The 16043-nt window shown below is 47.1% G+C and overlaps 1 protein-coding gene across 3 annotated transcripts in view; it reads left to right on the top strand.

The window, feature by feature from the left end:
* AMOTL1 (angiomotin like 1) overlaps window positions 1–14999 on the top strand; it is a 70276-nt gene extending 55277 nt beyond the window's left edge. The window contains exons 10-15 of one of the 3 annotated variants that reach the window (XM_048958602.1): window positions 4320–4469; window positions 7331–7521; window positions 8784–8909; window positions 10662–10888; window positions 11341–11610; window positions 12236–14999. In XM_048958602.1, the coding sequence (XP_048814559.1) occupies window positions 4320–4469; window positions 7331–7521; window positions 8784–8909; window positions 10662–10888; window positions 11341–11610; window positions 12236–12339 (1068 nt within the window). In that variant the 3' untranslated portion in view covers window positions 12340–14999. The remainder of the gene's footprint in view (window positions 1–4319; window positions 4470–7330; window positions 7522–8783; window positions 8910–10661; window positions 10889–11340; window positions 11611–12235) is intronic. The other 2 variants (XM_048958611.1, XM_048958620.1) reach the window with 2 other exon arrangements.
* Window positions 15000–16043: the final 1044 nt, after the last annotated feature.

Genomic DNA, 16043 nt, shown 5'->3' with positions numbered 1-16043 from the left:
GCATCACACAAGGAATGGGAAGAAACATGTTTAGCTTCTGGCTGCTCCACAGTGTCAGTGTGATACTGGCAGGTAATACCAACTTGCTAATCACACACTGGTGAAGGCAGCAGAAGCATAAACACAGATTTTCAGGCAGGTGGTATAAAAAGCTGTCCTTAACCTGTAAATACATTTGCAGTCTCGAGGCTCTGTGTCTTAAAGCTTTGCAGTTGCCAGTTCCTAGCCTAGTCTTCCAAGAAAAATATGCCTTTGCTGGATGGGAATTACAAGTTAAACTGAGAGAGGACAAATATTCCGGTGAAGAGATCTGGTAAGGTCCTACATGTTTGGTGTTCCTTAGGAAGTGATCTTCTGCTCAAGGTGGGTTAGGGACCTTCTGTCCAGATCATGTTAGGTGTTACTGAGGTGGTAACCTCAAGGCTGGAGCACAGTAGGTGTTACAGAGATGATAACCTCATGTCTGGGGCATGTTAGGTGTTGCAGAGGTGGTAACCTACGTGCCCTAGAGCATGTTAGATCCAAGGGCTGACAGTGAATGAATGTGATGCAACCACATTCCCAGAGTTAGTCAGAGCCCTCAGCCTCAGCAGACCCATGTTAAGCTAGTAGTGCTTACGTGGTTTTCATTCTAAGAGGAGTTAAATGAGCTTTCTCACAGCTACTGTGGTTTCAGTGCAGTGCAGTGCCAAGCAACTTGGGCACTGCATGGTTAAACTGTGACTGTCAGCATGTACCCAAACTCCTCATTGCACTTTCCCTTGCTTTTGGTCTGTTCCACCACTAAAAGAGACCACTTTTTTAACGATCTCCACTTCTTGGAGATCAGTTTGACACTTATGCAAACCAGATAATCTTCAAGTTTTGAGTCTTCATCTCAAACCAGGCATTCTTGTTATAATTTGGGATATACTGAAAGAAACAAACACTCACATAAAGGTGATGATTATTATTGAGTTGTACCTCATGCACTGCTTTGTAATTCCACATAGATTTCTTGTAGCACCAAAATGTAATTGAGTTTAAAAGCTTTTCAAATCAAGAGAAATAAGCAGCAGCTGCTAAGTTGAATTAACATAATATACTATGTAAATCTACATTATCTTGAGTGCTTGTTAGTAGAAGGATTTAATTCAAAAGTATGTAGGTGGTATTACCACCACATGTCATTTAGACACTGCTGCTGGAATTGTGTCAGAGAAACGACTGAATAACTGGAGCGAGGTCAGGAAAGAGCCATAGAATTTATTTGAAGCCCAGAAGATGTTCTTTGCTGTGAACAATTAAAGTTAAGAGACGGCTGAGCTTGGGTCCGTACACATGAAGATTAAGAAGAGATTGCTGTCAGCCAGATTAAACATCGCTTTTTAACATGAGGTGAGATAATGAGCTGCAGTGTTTGGGAGCTAAACCTGAGCAAATCAGGCCAGAAGAAAAGAGTCATTAACATGGAAACAACCTACGTAGCAAGTCAGTGAATCCTCCATCTCTTACAGTCAAATCCATAGATTTTTCCCAATCACTATTCTGTAACTCAAACCAGAGTTTAGTTCCCAGAGCAGAAGTTTTTTCATAAGACCCACTGGTCTCTCAGACTTTTTTGCTTCATGGACACAAGGTTTGGATCAGCCCCTTTTGGCCTTAGCTCTTCATCTTTATTTTCCTAACCAGTGGGACAAGAGCAGCATTCAGACAAGTTTGCTGATTTTGTGAATACGTGAATTGTTTCATTAAGTGCTTCTTGCTCTAGTAGATCACACTTTGGAAGCAGAACAAGAAGTAATTTGCTTAAATTGCAAAAGAGAAAGCCAGATTAGGCATTAGGGTAAAAGTTTTCAAGCAGCAAAGGAAAATAGGTCATGAAGTCGTTTGTAGGGAAAGGCTGTGGTGTCCATGTTCCTGGGGGGTTTGCAAACAGATTATACAGACGTCCACCAGCTTTTCATACAGTCACAGAATTGTGGGGGTTGGAAGGGACCTCTGGAGATCATCAGGTCCAGCCCCTGCTAAAGCAGGTTCCCTAGAGCAGGTTGCATCCAGGTAGGCATCCAGGTGGGTCTTGAGTAGAAGGAGACTCCACAGCCTCCCTGGGCAGCCTGTTCCAGTGCTCTGTCACCCTCACAGTAAAGAAGTTCTTCCTCATGTTTTTATGGAACTTCCTGTGTTGCTGTTTGTGCCCATTGCTCCTTGTCTGTCACTGAGCACCACTGAAAAGAACCTGGCCCCATTGAAAAGACCCCAGGACTATCCATTTGATTCTGGCCCTTTAGTTATTTATAAGCATTGATAAGATCCCCTCTCAAGCTTCTCCAGACTGAACACTTTCATGTCTCCCAGCCTCTTCTCCTCATAAGAGAGATGCTCCAGACCCCTCTTTGTCTTTGTGGTCCTCTGCTGAACTCTGTCTAGCAGTCCCCTGTCTTTCATGAACTGGGGAGCCCAGAACTGGACACAATACCCCCATTGTGGCCTCACCAGGGCAGAGTAGGAGGGGGAAGATCACCTCCTTCAACCTGCTGGGTTGACCCAGCTCTCCAGCCAGTGACTTAGGTAGAATTGATCCTATCTGGTAGCAGGAGGATAGACTGGTACCTGCTGAGGTAACTTCCAGCCATTTTTCCTTTGAGCCTGGGACTCCGCAAGGCAGTGGAGCTTAGAATCATGTATTTCTGATTACAACCTTCCTCCCTCACAGCAACTAGCAAGCCCATTAATTTCAGTGACAACATGTTGTACTTTGCTTCTTAAGTGCACGTGGATGAAATATTTCTTACAAATCTGCAGACAGGATGAAAAAAGGTCAGATTTGGTTCAAGAACTTTCCTATAAGTATATGAATGTGGGAACTGTCTTGTTGCGTATCTAACAAAATTGATTGCTAAGGCAGTAAACGTGCTTGGCCTCACCCACGTATACAAAGGAGCACTCATGCATAAGTGAGTGAATCCTGAGCCCTAAAAGGCTGCTGCAAGGCCAAACTCTGGCTGACGTGGTATAGATCCTGCTCAGCACCCAGCAGGATGTGGGGACATGGATGAAGGCTGGGAGCCCACGTCACCTCTCGGATCTGTGCTCACACAGCTGGCAGGTGGCACAGGCACTTTTCTACTTGCAAAACAGCATATTCACTAAGAAGCCACCAGTGTGTCTATTTTGCAGTCATCAGCTCCCAAGGAATGCAGTCTTCCTACTGCTGCCAAACACCAGCGGGGATTATAATCTCAGTGCTTTTCTGCAGTTTGTGGGAGTATGAGCATTAGCCCAGATTACAGCAGGGCTAGGGAGGTCACACTGCAGGTGGCTGGTTCTGGATGGGAAGCCAGAACTTTGCTTCAACCAGTTTTGCTTTCGCTGTGAGCAGTTTCACTCCATCTGTGACCTGGATGGATTTGAGATAGAGGAAGAAGAATTTTAAGAAAAATCAATTTTATTATCACTGTAGTTGTTGGGAGGAAACCTAAGCAAATCCAGCATCACACAAGGAAAAAAATGTCTGTTGGAACTCACATTGCAGTTCAGTAGCAATTTAAGTGTTTAAAAATAAGATAGGCTCCAGAATACTGTCTTGGCTCTGGCCTAGGCAGCTCTCAGTCTCTTGTATATCTAGTAGTTCATCAGCGTCACTGAGGGTTAATGCATTTTTCTGCCTCCTATCTTGCTTCTGAAAAGCTTCCCAAACAAGAGTGCTAATAAATGAGATCAGAAGCCCCAGATGGGATCATGGTGGTTGTAGCAATGACCCCAAACACCCCTATTGCCACCCAGGTTGCAGATGGGCCTGACTGGTGTTGGCAAAGTTCTGGCATTCACTCTCACCAAATCAGAAGTTTAAATCAAGTTTCAAGCTTGAAGCTACAATCCCCCAAAACTTTCAGTATCAGTGACAAAATTCATGACAGAAAGCTGGGGTAGAGGAGGAGAACCCACACTTTCTGAGGCTGGAACAGGTTGCCAGAGAAGCTGTGGATGTCCCATCCCTGGAGATGTTCAGAGTTGGAAGAGGCTTTGAGCAGCCTGATCTACTGACAGCTGTCACTGCCCATGGTAGGGGCTTAGGCTAGGCGATCTTTGAGGTCCCTTCCACCCCAAACCAACCTTTGCTTCCTTCAGTATGAGTTCAGGCTGGATATTGGAAAAAAATTCTCTGCCCAGGGAGGTGGTAGAGTCACTGTCCTTGGAGATGTTCAAGAAGTGTGTAGATGTGGCACTGAGGGACATGGTTAGTGGGCATGGTGGGGATGGGTTCATGGTTGGACTGAGTGATCGTAGTGGTCTTTTCCAGCCTTAATCATTCTCTGATTCTATTTTGTGACCTGCAGCTGCGTAGGAAGCAGGCCTATGTGGAGAAGGTGGAGAAGCTACAGCAGGCACTGACACAACTTCAGGCTGCCTGTGAGAAGAGGGAGCAGATGGAGCGACGGCTGCGCACACGCCTGGAGCGGGAGCTGGACTCACTGCGCATGCAGCAGGTGAGGCAGGGATAGCCTGTGTGGGACTCAGCACAGAGCCTTCTCTCAGCCTTTCTGAGAGTCACCTTGCTTTAGGGCTGGGATTGCCCATGGAGCCCTTGGTTTCCAATGGATGATGGCTGAACTCTGCTGTGGGGCTGCTGGAGGTAGCTTGTGTCCTATGCAGTTGTTCTTTTGAGTGGTACTCTGGACTCTTCTTTCTCCCCAGTCCCCAGGCGCAGCTATCTGTGAAAAGGGGGAAAAAAAGCATGAGGAGGTTTCAGGGAGGATTTCCAGTTCACAGCCAGCACCAAGTACCCAATACACGAGTACTGGCTTTAGTGCAGAGTGAGCAGATGCACCACATTTATCAAACCTCTGCCTGGGTAAAAGACAGCAACATAAGTAAGGCTGATTTTGCTGTAACTCCTGGAGGGCTCACTCCTATATCTGTCAAGAAACTCATCTGTTACAACAACCTCTCCTGGGGAGTTTGCAAACAGATTATACAGACATCCTCTGGGTTTTCACAGAATCATGGAATTGTATGCTGTATTTCAGTAGCTTTTCTCAATTGCTTCTTAGCCTGCTCTTCTCTGACTTAAAAAATAAGTCACTCAGGGATATAACATGCTGATGCTGGTGGAAAGGAAAGATCATTTGAGAAAAATAAATGTAAGCGAAGGTAAAACTGGATGGATGCCCCATCCCTAGAGGTATTCAAGGCCAGGTTGGATGGGGCCCTGGGCAGCCTGGTCTGGTTTTAAATGTGGAGGTTGGTGGCCCTGCATGTGGCAGGGGGGTTGGAGATTCATGATCCTTGAGGTCCCTTCCAACCCTGGCCATTCTATGATTCTGTGTGGAACTAGAAAAGGCTTTGTTGGCTGGGACAGAAGGACAAATGGATAGATTAGGTAACTGGGATGGACTCCCACCCAAGTCCTTGCTGCGGGAGTTCTGGCTGTGTCTATGATTTTGTCAGAAAAATGCCTCTGTAACTTGCCTTCTTTGTGTTTTTTTTTTGGATCTGCAATTAGCAACTGCATTTTAGGTTGCCATAGCTCCTGCATGCCTACACCAGTCCTCTTTAAAGAATTTGAAGAACAAAGATTCTTTGACTTCACATCTCTTATCAGTATTGATGGGGAGACTTTGGGATATTTTTATACTTCTGGCCTTATGAGACACACAGCATTACAACAAATCGTGGTGCTTGCAGTGATGCCCCAGTGTTTTCAGTCGGATCTGTCTCTCTTAGCAGAGTTACATCTACTCAAATTGTTTCTCAACACAGAGGAAAAGAGCTTTTTTCTCCTCTTCACCAACAAGAAGAGATGTGGTATGCAAGGAGACAGTGAACCAGTCTCTTCTGCTCCCTGACCCAAGCGAGTCCAAACAGCATATTGTCATTGTCTTGACAAAAAAATGTCATTGACCAAAAAATATCCTTTTGACTTGGAGTTGCAGGCTGAGCATGCAGGGCTGGCAGATGTTTTGACTGCGAGTGAAGCACCGCAGGGCTCTGTTTTACAGCCCATAACTGTACTTCCAAAACATTGCCTTCCTGCCGGGGGTCTGACAGTATCTGAGTGCACTGGCTGGTTTGCAGGAGAGGTTGCAGCAGTTGCTCCTAAGGGTTATTCCCTACTGCACTATTCCAGAAAGTATCTTCCAAACATGTCATTACTGCATCAAGCCAAAAGCTGCAGTCTTGCTCTGCTGTCTCTTCTTTTCTGTAACCAGCAGATAAATGTCTAGAAGGAAGAGCTGAACATGATTTTCCCCTTAGCATAATATTGTACACTGTGAACTGTAACAAATTGCTTTTTTATTAAAAAAACCTCACCATTTATTTATACTGACTTCTGACAGAGCTTTGTGCCCATTCTCCCAGTATGGGCTCATTCCACCCAGCCTCTGAGCTGGATCTTATCACTGAATCATAGAATGGTTTGGGTTGGAAAGGACCTTAAAGCTCATCCAGTTCCAACCCCTGCCATGGGCTGGTTGCTCCCCACCAGCTCAGGCTGCCCAGGGCCCATCCAGCCTGGCCTTGAGCACCTCCAGGGATGGAGCACCATTGCTTCTCTGGCTCACCATCCTCTGAATAAAGATTTTTTTTCCTAACATCTAACCTACATTTCCTCTCTTTTAGTTTCAAGCCATTCTCCCTTGTCATACCACTATCAGACCATGTAAAAAGTCAGTCCCGCTCCCGTTTATAAGTACTGGAAGGCCATAATGACATCTTCCCAGAGCTTTCTCTTCTGCCCCATCTCCACCAAGGAGCTCAGGGCAGCTTTACTTGCAGCTTGGGTGCTGTAGTTAAAAGTGCCTGTAACAGAGCAAAATAAACCTGTGTAGATCAGAATAAATCCAGAGTGCTCTTCCACATTCATGGCTGCATGTCTGCCTCCTGTGGGAACCACCTCACAGCTTCTGGGGATCTTCTGCCCATGTGGGTGGAAAGTCTCCTGCTGCCCTCACAAAGCATCTCCAGGGACTGCTAGACTGGGATGTACCAGCAGAGGCAGGCAAGAAGAATATGTTTTAAAGCTTTATTGCTTTTTGCCTTGGTTTGGTGCATCCCACAGAATCCCTGTGCATCGAGGGATCTGGCAGCCTGGCAGCCTGCCCAGACTCCTGCAATCCAATATCTTGTGCAGGTGGCTCAACACAGCCCCTGTGGCGATGTGCTAATGCAAGGCTGAGCTGTCCATATGGAGAATGAGGGCTGGTAGCTCCTGTGCTTGTCAGGTGGTGGTCCTGTCCTGTTCGAATGGTGCTGTGTGGAGTCAGGAGTTGACTCGATGATGCTTACGGGTCCCTTCCAACTTGGGATATCCTGTGATTCTATGACCTGTGGCTGTTTGCTCCGGCAGAGGCAGGGCAGCTTCCAGCCCAGCAGCCTCCCCGAGTACAATGCGCCGGCACTGATGGAGCTGGTGAGGGAGAAGGAGGAGCGGATCCTGGCCCTGGAAGCCGACATGACCAAGTGGGAGCAGAAGTACCTGGAGGAGAGCACCATTAGGCACTTTGCCATGAATGCTGCAGCCACGGCTGCAACGGAGAGGTGAGATGGTGTTGCTGTGAGCAGGCAGCACTATTTGCAGCAGAAAGTGTGGGGGAGGAATAAGGAATGGGTATTTCCCCAAGGCTGGATTTTGCTTTGCCTTTCCATGCTGTTTCTCCAGCAGAGTTAATACATCTCTCAGTGAGGTGACACCTCTGAAATACAGTTTGGTTAAAGACAGAATTTACCCTTTTGGTCATGTCCAAAAGTTTACCAAACCCAGGCACCAAGCTCAAACCAAGCTAAGGATGCCAAATTACTCAGCACTGGTGAGGTTATTCACAGGTTATGCACAGCACACAGCTGGAGCTACTGGTATCAGCTGCATCCAGCCCACATTCTGCTGTTTCTATAACCTCATTTTAAAACCTGTAACAAGGGAAGCGTTGTGGCCTAAGTCTTCTGTTTCACTGCCTCATTAAGCTTCAAATTAAAAAAGTTCTCCTAACATTAAACTAAACCTCTTGGCTGCAGATTGCTTCAATTTATTCTTGTCCTTCTCAGGTGTGCAAGATGAATAACAGGTCACTGGCAGCGTTATAACAGCCTTTTAAATGTTGGAAGACACACATTCTTTGGTGTATCTTCCTGGCCTGAACTAAAGCCGCTTCCTCCAGCCATCCCTCATGCGTCCTGTAGGAACCCCTTCCCATTCCCAGTGCTTTTGTTTGGGTAGTCTCCAGTTTGTCTGTGTCAAAGTGTGGTGCCCCAAAGCACACAATGTGTTGCAGCAAAGTCTCCGACAATGATGGGTCAGGATAATTAATGTCTCACCCCTGTTTCTTTAGAGCCAAATCCCCCGAATACATCCTAAGATGAGATCTGCCTTGTTAAATATGGCTGTGTGCTGATCTCAGTACAGTGCATTCCTTTTGTACTTCTGGACAGCACTTCCTCTGTTTTTCACCTTCCTAAGCATGCAGTTTTGTTTCTCATTCATGGTGCAGCCTTGGTGACTTTGGGACTGTTTGGGTGAGTCAGTCCTCTTGATGTCTCACCTCATCCTGCAGGATGGCTGTTAATCTCACAGGGCTCAGTTGTGATTTTAGCATTGGTCCTAATTATTAACACCGTTAACGACTAACCCAGATCCGAGGGTACACCACAGCGAGACAACCAATAGCCATCCATTTCAACAGTCAATCATTACTCTTCAAACGTGAGATTTGGCTTGGGTTTTTTTTGCAAGCACCAACCTCTCTTGTAAAACCCATCCTCACGGTCCAAGGGGCCCAACTGACTGTGTCCCATCACTTTGCCAGGGACACCTCGGCCCCCAGCCACTCACACAACGGCAGCTATGGCGAGAGCACACTGGAGGCACGGGGCTGGCAGGAGGAGGAGGAAATTGTGCAGGCCAACCGGCGCTGCCAGGACATGGAGTACACGTAAGGAACTGCTGTGGGGCTGGGACTGGAGTCACCCCACCGGGCTCCTTCCCTTGGGTGGTGGGGTGGGGTGTTGGGAAGGGGGATCAGGATGCACTTTGGTTCCTCGCTGTCCTTAGATAACTTCCTCTACTTGCACCAAAGCCTTGCATCCAAACTGACCTTGAAAAATTGAGGTTGTTCCAATATTAAAAGTAGGCTGGCATGCAAGGAAGCTAAATACTTGCCTAATCTCACTGAAAATCCCCCTCTGGAAACAAGAGCATCTCTTTGTAAAAGCTGAAGTTGTAATCCCACTCCTACATAATCAGCAAGTAGAGCGTCTGCTCTCCTTAGTTGCCTGCTTGTTGCTCTTTCCGGATACACTCAGTTGTGCAGTTGTGCACACTCAGTTGTGTTGAGTGGCATTCACATGGCATTTAGCAGTAAGCCTGCAAAACTTAGTCCCCCAAACACCTCTAAATATATATATATATATATTTACCAGCAGTAGAAGAACGTATAGCATACACTTCTTTGGACACAGGTAATGTTCAATGGCACTTCTCCATTTTCAGCACACCAGTGTAAACATGGCTGTGTAGATACATGGGTGCTAGAGCATGGGGCTGCACTTGTCATCCCAGCTGTTCTTTGGAGAAAAGTGGTCTGCTGATGAGTAAGGATCCCTTGGGAGTGCTTGGGGATGTCTCTAGGTTTTTAATGAAAAATCACTTGAAATCCATGCTCCGTTTTTGTCTTTCCCACAAAATGACAAGTCTGCAGACAATTCTATAAAACAGTGTATGTGTTGCTCATGGAAAGTGCAGATGATTGTTTCTACTGGATTTGGTTTCTGTTTTCCACTCACACATGCAAGCTAACCCTGCTTCTAGCGAAGCAATAGTTTTGCCAATGAGTTCATGGAGAATGGATTAGGATTTTGTGTTTTCATTGCAAATTAGACATCTGACTATGAAAACTAAAGGCATCTTACTGTCTGTCTCCCTTGCATGTGTAAGTTTTTCAGATGTGGCGTTTCAGCTTTCACTGCTCCACAGAACGTAGTTGATTTGACCGTATGTTGTACATCAGCAAAGATACAGTAGGATTAGTTGTTAATAATTCCCAGAGAGAATTTTCAGATAACTTTTTCTATGGTCTTTGGGGTCCCAGCTTTGCACACCACAAACAGATGGTTTCTGCAGGGCTTAAGTGGGATCCGGGAGCCCAGCCCAGCTGCCATAGGCACCAAAGGGAACTCCTTCCATCACTTTAGCAACAAATCTTTCCTCCAGCTGCCAACAGACCTGAATTACGAGGTTAACTCAGGATTTTCATTCAGATAATGCTGAGGCAAACTCCTCCCTGTGGCAGTCTGCCAAGCTGGGAGGGATTCCGGATTTGGTGGCAGTGGGGGAATGTTGCTTGTGTTTTTGTGTTATTTCAGTGAAGGTAGCAATCCACAGCAGTCAGGATATTGCTCCCATTGCTTCTCCTGTGTTGGTAAAGCCACAGCAATAGGTGATTTCATCTAACCATGCAAAATAAACCTGTTTGGGGCTAATAGCCAGAAATGCTCCCTGTTTCAGGCTGCATAGTTATCCCTTAGAAGCCCTGCAGGGAGCTTCCTCATCCGGGTCATGTAAAAGCAGAGATGACAGAGCAGCAGGGCATGTACCTGGGGAGCGGTCCTGCTACCCTTGGCTGCAGATTGCTGCCCATATAAACTTGTTTTCCAGCCCTGTAAGCACAACATTTGTATTTTGGCAGAATAAAGAATCTCCATGCAAAAATAATCGAGAAGGATGCCATGATCAAGGTCCTTCAGCAACGCTCACGGAAGGATCCCGGCAAAGCCGACAGTGCCAGCCTGCGACCCGCTCGCTCCGTGCCCTCCATTGCTGCTGCTGCGGGCACACACTCACGCCAGACCTCGCTCACCAACAACCAGATCACTGAGGAGAAGAAAGAGGAGAAGATCTGGAAGGGAAGCATAGGTGAGTTGTGGTTTTGGTTAAGCTTTGGCTAGTCCATCGCTTCAGAGAATCATAGAATTGTTAAGGATGGAAAAGACTTCTGAGATCAACCCCAGCCCACCCCCACTATGCCCACTCACCACGTCCTTCGGTGCCACATCTCACAGTTCCTGAACACCTCCAGGGATGGTGGCTGCACCACCCCCCTGGGCAGCTTGTGCCAGTGCCTCACCACTCCTTCTGAGAAGAAGTGTTTCCTCATACCCCACCTGAACCTCCCCAGCACAACTATAGGCTGTTACCTCTCATCTTACTATGCATTTGATGCCGTGTGCAATGGGAGTGTGAAGGTGTGTGTGCCTGCCCCAGGGTATGGCTGGGATGGGTGTGCAAAAGGGGGTTGTAGCTCCGGGGTGAGTATGGGGCAGTACCTCTGACTGAGCTGGATATGGCTGCGCTCGGTGTGTTTCCAGGGCTGCTCCTGGGGAAGGAGCACCACGAGCTCCCGCCGGGCCCCACGCTGCCTCCCCCTCTGCCCTCCTTGTCGTGTGCACCCGTGCCGGCACCAGCAGCCTCCCACGTGAAGACGGGCAGCAAGGACAACAGCACCCAGACCGACAAAAACACCGAGCTCTTCTGGCCCGCCACCGCCTCCTTCCCCGGCCGTGGCCGGCTGGGCACCACCCCGACACACAGCCCGGTACCACGGCCCCCGGGGGCACGGCCAGCTGGGGAGAAACTGGGTGAGTGCTGGCAGGAGCACACCTGGGGGCAGCAGGGCCGGCGGTGGAGTGTCAGCTCCCCTGACCTGTTGGCTTGTTCCCTGAGATACCTCAGGGTGACAAATGTCGTCATTCATGCTAATGAGGATACAGACCAGTGGTTAAACCATGGTTAGTGAAAGCACCACCTGGTTTTTAAAAGAAACATATGGCTAAAAAGTAAAATGGAGAATGTTTTGTTGTTACGGTTTGGGTTTTTCTGTAAAGAAATACAACTTCAGTTATTCTTGGAATATGGAAACTGCTGGCATGCATCCTTATCAAGGAGAGACATATTTTGCAAATGCAATTTTGAAAAAGTCAGTTTCTTATACTTTTTTCTACTTAAAAGCAAATCTCCCCCTAGAAACTTCCTATTTGCCACTAGTGAGGCTGAATACCTTAACTGCTTGAAACTTTGGGTTACTGTGGCCTTCCTCGTGCAGGGAGGCTTATGGGACTCCTGCCCTCCAGTTGGCCTTCAGTCTTTAGGCCACGCAGTTGTACCTCTCCCTTGGAAAATAAAAAAAAAAGGTCTTGTATTTACTTCGGGCAATTCGTTACTGGATTTGAGCTGAAGACTGACTTTGCCTTGTTTCCATTGCAGAGAACTCCAGCCACGGAAAGCTGCCCGACAGCAAAGGCAGGGTGAGCAGCTTGCTCCACAAGCCTGAATTTCCAGACACAGACATGATGGAAGTCCTCATCTGAGCAGAGGATGGTGTCTGGGCTTTCGTGGGCATACATCCACGTCCAAGGACATCGTTGGTGTGCCAACCTTAAAAACTGACTGAGAATTTGAAGAAGGAAGGAGAAAGTTTGTGCCTGAATTGAAGCTTGAGTCTGTTACACAGAGACTTGGGACCGGGCGAGAGATAAAGAGGACCCAAGAGGAGAGATGAGATGAGTGTTCAGGACTTTCTGAGTGGAAGGGGACTTTGAAAACCGAAGGTGGCCCGAGAAGATGGTCATTGAGGAAAGAGGAAACTGCATTTTCTGGTGGAGAAGGAAGATTACAGACTGGGTGTACAGGGTGCTTCTGTTCTGCTGCCTCTGCAGCCAGGACAGGAGCCAAATCCTGGCTTTTCCGAGGCCAGCAGAGCATCTGACAATAATTGGAGAAACTTGCATCTTCCTCAGTATTGATTCCTTTCTCAAAAGTATTCACTGCTGGATTTTAGTGAATTATTGGTGTGTGGATGTACACGGCAGGTTCTTGTAAGTATTCATTTGAAGTGGTGTGGTGTGGTTTTCCTGACATGCAGGTCAGGTGCCTCTGCCTGGCCAGGCAAGTATTACTCTTGGAGCCGGATTACAGTGCAAATATTCGTGTCTTGCAAACTCCGAGTCTGCTGAGACTTCTGTTTTTTGATAGGAGCAGTTGCTCATTGGAATTTCCACAGAGGAAGAACGTGAAGGAGGGAGATTACCCTGCTGTTCCCTTTTGTAACATTGGGAAAGTTTCAGGAAGGAAAGTCAGAGGAGGATCCAGCCAGTTCCACCACAGGGCTGTGCAGGGCAGAGATGGAGGAGGTGAGGTGCCTCAGTGCATCTTCTGCTGCCCCAACGCAGAGCCAGATGCTACACATAGGTTTCAGCAAGTGAGAATCTGAGCACAAAACTGTAACAGAGTGTAGCCCAAGGAACTCTTCAGGGCTGTTTACACGGGAGAGATGGGAAGAAAACAGAAACCACTGATGCCTTCTGCGGTTATTTCAATGAACTAAGCCAAGCTTGCATGTGAGGTCAGAAGATATTTCTTACTGTGCAGTGTCTGCAGACAGGACAGGAACAGTTCCTTATTTTCAGTCTCACATTCCCTGTGCAAACAGACCTGCCTTTTGGGTTGACGTGGGACTCTGCATTAAGAGGTGCAGGACTGAACCTGGAATGTTTAACTGCAAAGCAGTGCATGAGCATCACCTGTTGTGTGCTGAGCTGTGGGCTCTTTTCAGCCTGCTTCACCCAAGACAAAACGTTTCTGATTTTTAGCTAAGCCCTTGGTTTCTGTAGGAGGTAGCACCTGTCTGTAAGACAGTCAGCTCACAGCAATGTTACTCAAAACATATCTTCTGTTTCCTAGTAGGGGAAAAAAAAAGCTGGTAGGGAATTTTTCCTCTCCAGGATATTTTTCTATTGGCTTTTCTCTTCCCAAATCTTCTAGTGTGCCCCTATGGCATCAGGAAGAATTTAGCTTTGGCGAAAGGGTGGTGGGATTTTATGCCAAGTTGTGTAGAGTGGAAAAGCAATGGGTGCTCCTGGATACACGTGTGTGCAGGACTGGCTCAAGGCTCTCCCTTCCTGTAGGCATCAAGAGGAGGAGAAACACTGAGAGAACATCAGGCACTTTACTCTGTACTTTTGCTGAAAACTGAAGTCCTTGCAACCCCAAAGGCTGCAGGTGCTGGAGCCCCATGGCTGTGAGATACCTTCATTGTAAAACAAAATTGCTATGCTGAGTCCATGCACTTACCTGAGTGTGTGTGTAGTCAGATGTGTTGGTGTTGCCTTCCTTCTGGTTTTTGCACTTGTTAATGCAGCAGTGCTAGGTGGGTCGTGCCGTCAGGAGAGCTGTGTGTTTCCAGTAGTAGCAGCTTTGCAAAACCAAATGTGTAAAACTCCTTTGAAGATGCTGTGCCGCTTAATATATGCCTTGTGAAATAATTTTATTTTTCCTCTAAAGTTAATTTAAAGGTCGTAAGGAAAGGCCAGGCCTGCGTGTGGCTGTGGCTGGCTGCAGGTGGGCACCTCCCAACCCCACGCATGCCAGCGCTGCCCAGCTGGGACTGGGCCAGGAGGATGGCAAAGCGAGGGGATAGCAGGAAAATGACAGTAAATACGCCATCATTTTGCTCCAAGAAATAAGGATACCCAGCTGCTTGGGAGTCCCACAGCACGTCATTACTGGCTGTATTATTTCTTTGGATGGAACTGCTTAATGACTTCTGTAGAGGCAGGCAGCTGGACGTGCCATCAAAGGTGTGCTCACAGCCAGTGCTGCCCAGCAGACCAACCATGAATAGTTTGCATGGAGCACTGCTGCCTTCCTGCTGGGTTTCCCAGCTCCTGGAACTGAATGGTGGTTTGGGAAATGGTGCTGTAGCCGTTCCAGGCAATGTTGGGAACTCGTTGTAAAATACTGTCATTCTTTTATTGTTGTTGGTTGTATAGAGGAGTTGGTGTACAGTGTTGTACAGCTGGAGGGTCGTTTGTACATAGGTGGGTAAACGAGCAGCATTACGTGTCACCCACAGCAAATATAGATACTGTTGGTCAGCCAAAGATTTCCAATTCTTTGCTGTTTAAACTCGTGCCTTAATATTGTATATAATAAATGTATAAACGTGTTTCTTTCTTCACTTTTCCAACGTGAGTATATTCGGTCCCTAAGAAGAAAGGAATTTGTAAACAGTTCACCCAGTGTGCTAAGTGAAGTGGTCAGACCTGGCTGACCATAGGCTGCACCTCCTTTGTTTTCCATGGCTGTTGGCACCAGTGGTGTGTGGGCACCGAGTCAGCAGGTCTGTAAAGCAGAGAGCTTTGCCAAGCCTGAGATGGTTTCAGTCAGATCAGCTTTACCTGAAGGAAATCAAGCTGGAATGTCAAGGTGCTTTGGTGAGCATCAGAATATACTTTGGCCCTATATTCCCATTAAGATATTCCCATTAAGCATAGCACTCCCATTGTTTGTAGGTTTTTTTTCATTATTCCTGTGAGTCTGGGACTTCTTTGCTTGACAGGCATTGGATCGATGTGGGAAAGATACCTAAAATCCTCCTATATCTGGGTACTTGTGATGGCCTTTTACTACCAAGAATAGAAATCTATGGTTGCTTAGATTTTGGCTTTTCATCTTTCTTTGAGTCAGGATTGAGCAGCAAGGCTGGGGAGTTAGCTCCTTTTATTCAGAGCTTCTTTTCTTTGTTTTCTCATTGAAGAAAAAAGAAAAAAAAACAATGGAGGCAACAGCAGAATTGGGGTGGGAAAAGCCTCAACACCAGCTGCACTCAGGTATGTAGCTGTAATGGTTCATCCCATTTTTGCATTGTGCCTTCACCTCGGTAACAGGTTAAGGCTGCAGGTTAAGTACATTTTGCATATTACCCTCTGGAAAAAATAGTGCAACATAGCAAACTTCCAGAGGTGATCTGTTGAAATGTCCAAGTCACTAATGACTGAGGCTTCCCAGAAGTAAGCGAGGGGCAGCGTCCTCTTAGCACAGACAGGGACAGAACTCGGAAGAGCTAAAGCCATCAACAAAATCACCATTTAGAAGCATTCCGAAATCAAGAGCAATCCAGCCCCAAATGAGGAGACCTTTTCATGATCCACTTGGATTCAGCATGCTGCACAGCTACGTGTCTCCTCTTCTGGTCGGTTGCTGGGATAGAGGCTTTCTCCTCCCATGCTGTAAT

Source organism: Lagopus muta, chromosome 1 (assembly GCF_023343835.1).
Source record: "Lagopus muta isolate bLagMut1 chromosome 1, bLagMut1 primary, whole genome shotgun sequence".
Classification (NCBI taxonomy): Eukaryota; Metazoa; Chordata; class Aves; order Galliformes; family Phasianidae; genus Lagopus; species Lagopus muta.
This window is presented reverse-complemented; position numbering and strand designations above follow the sequence as displayed.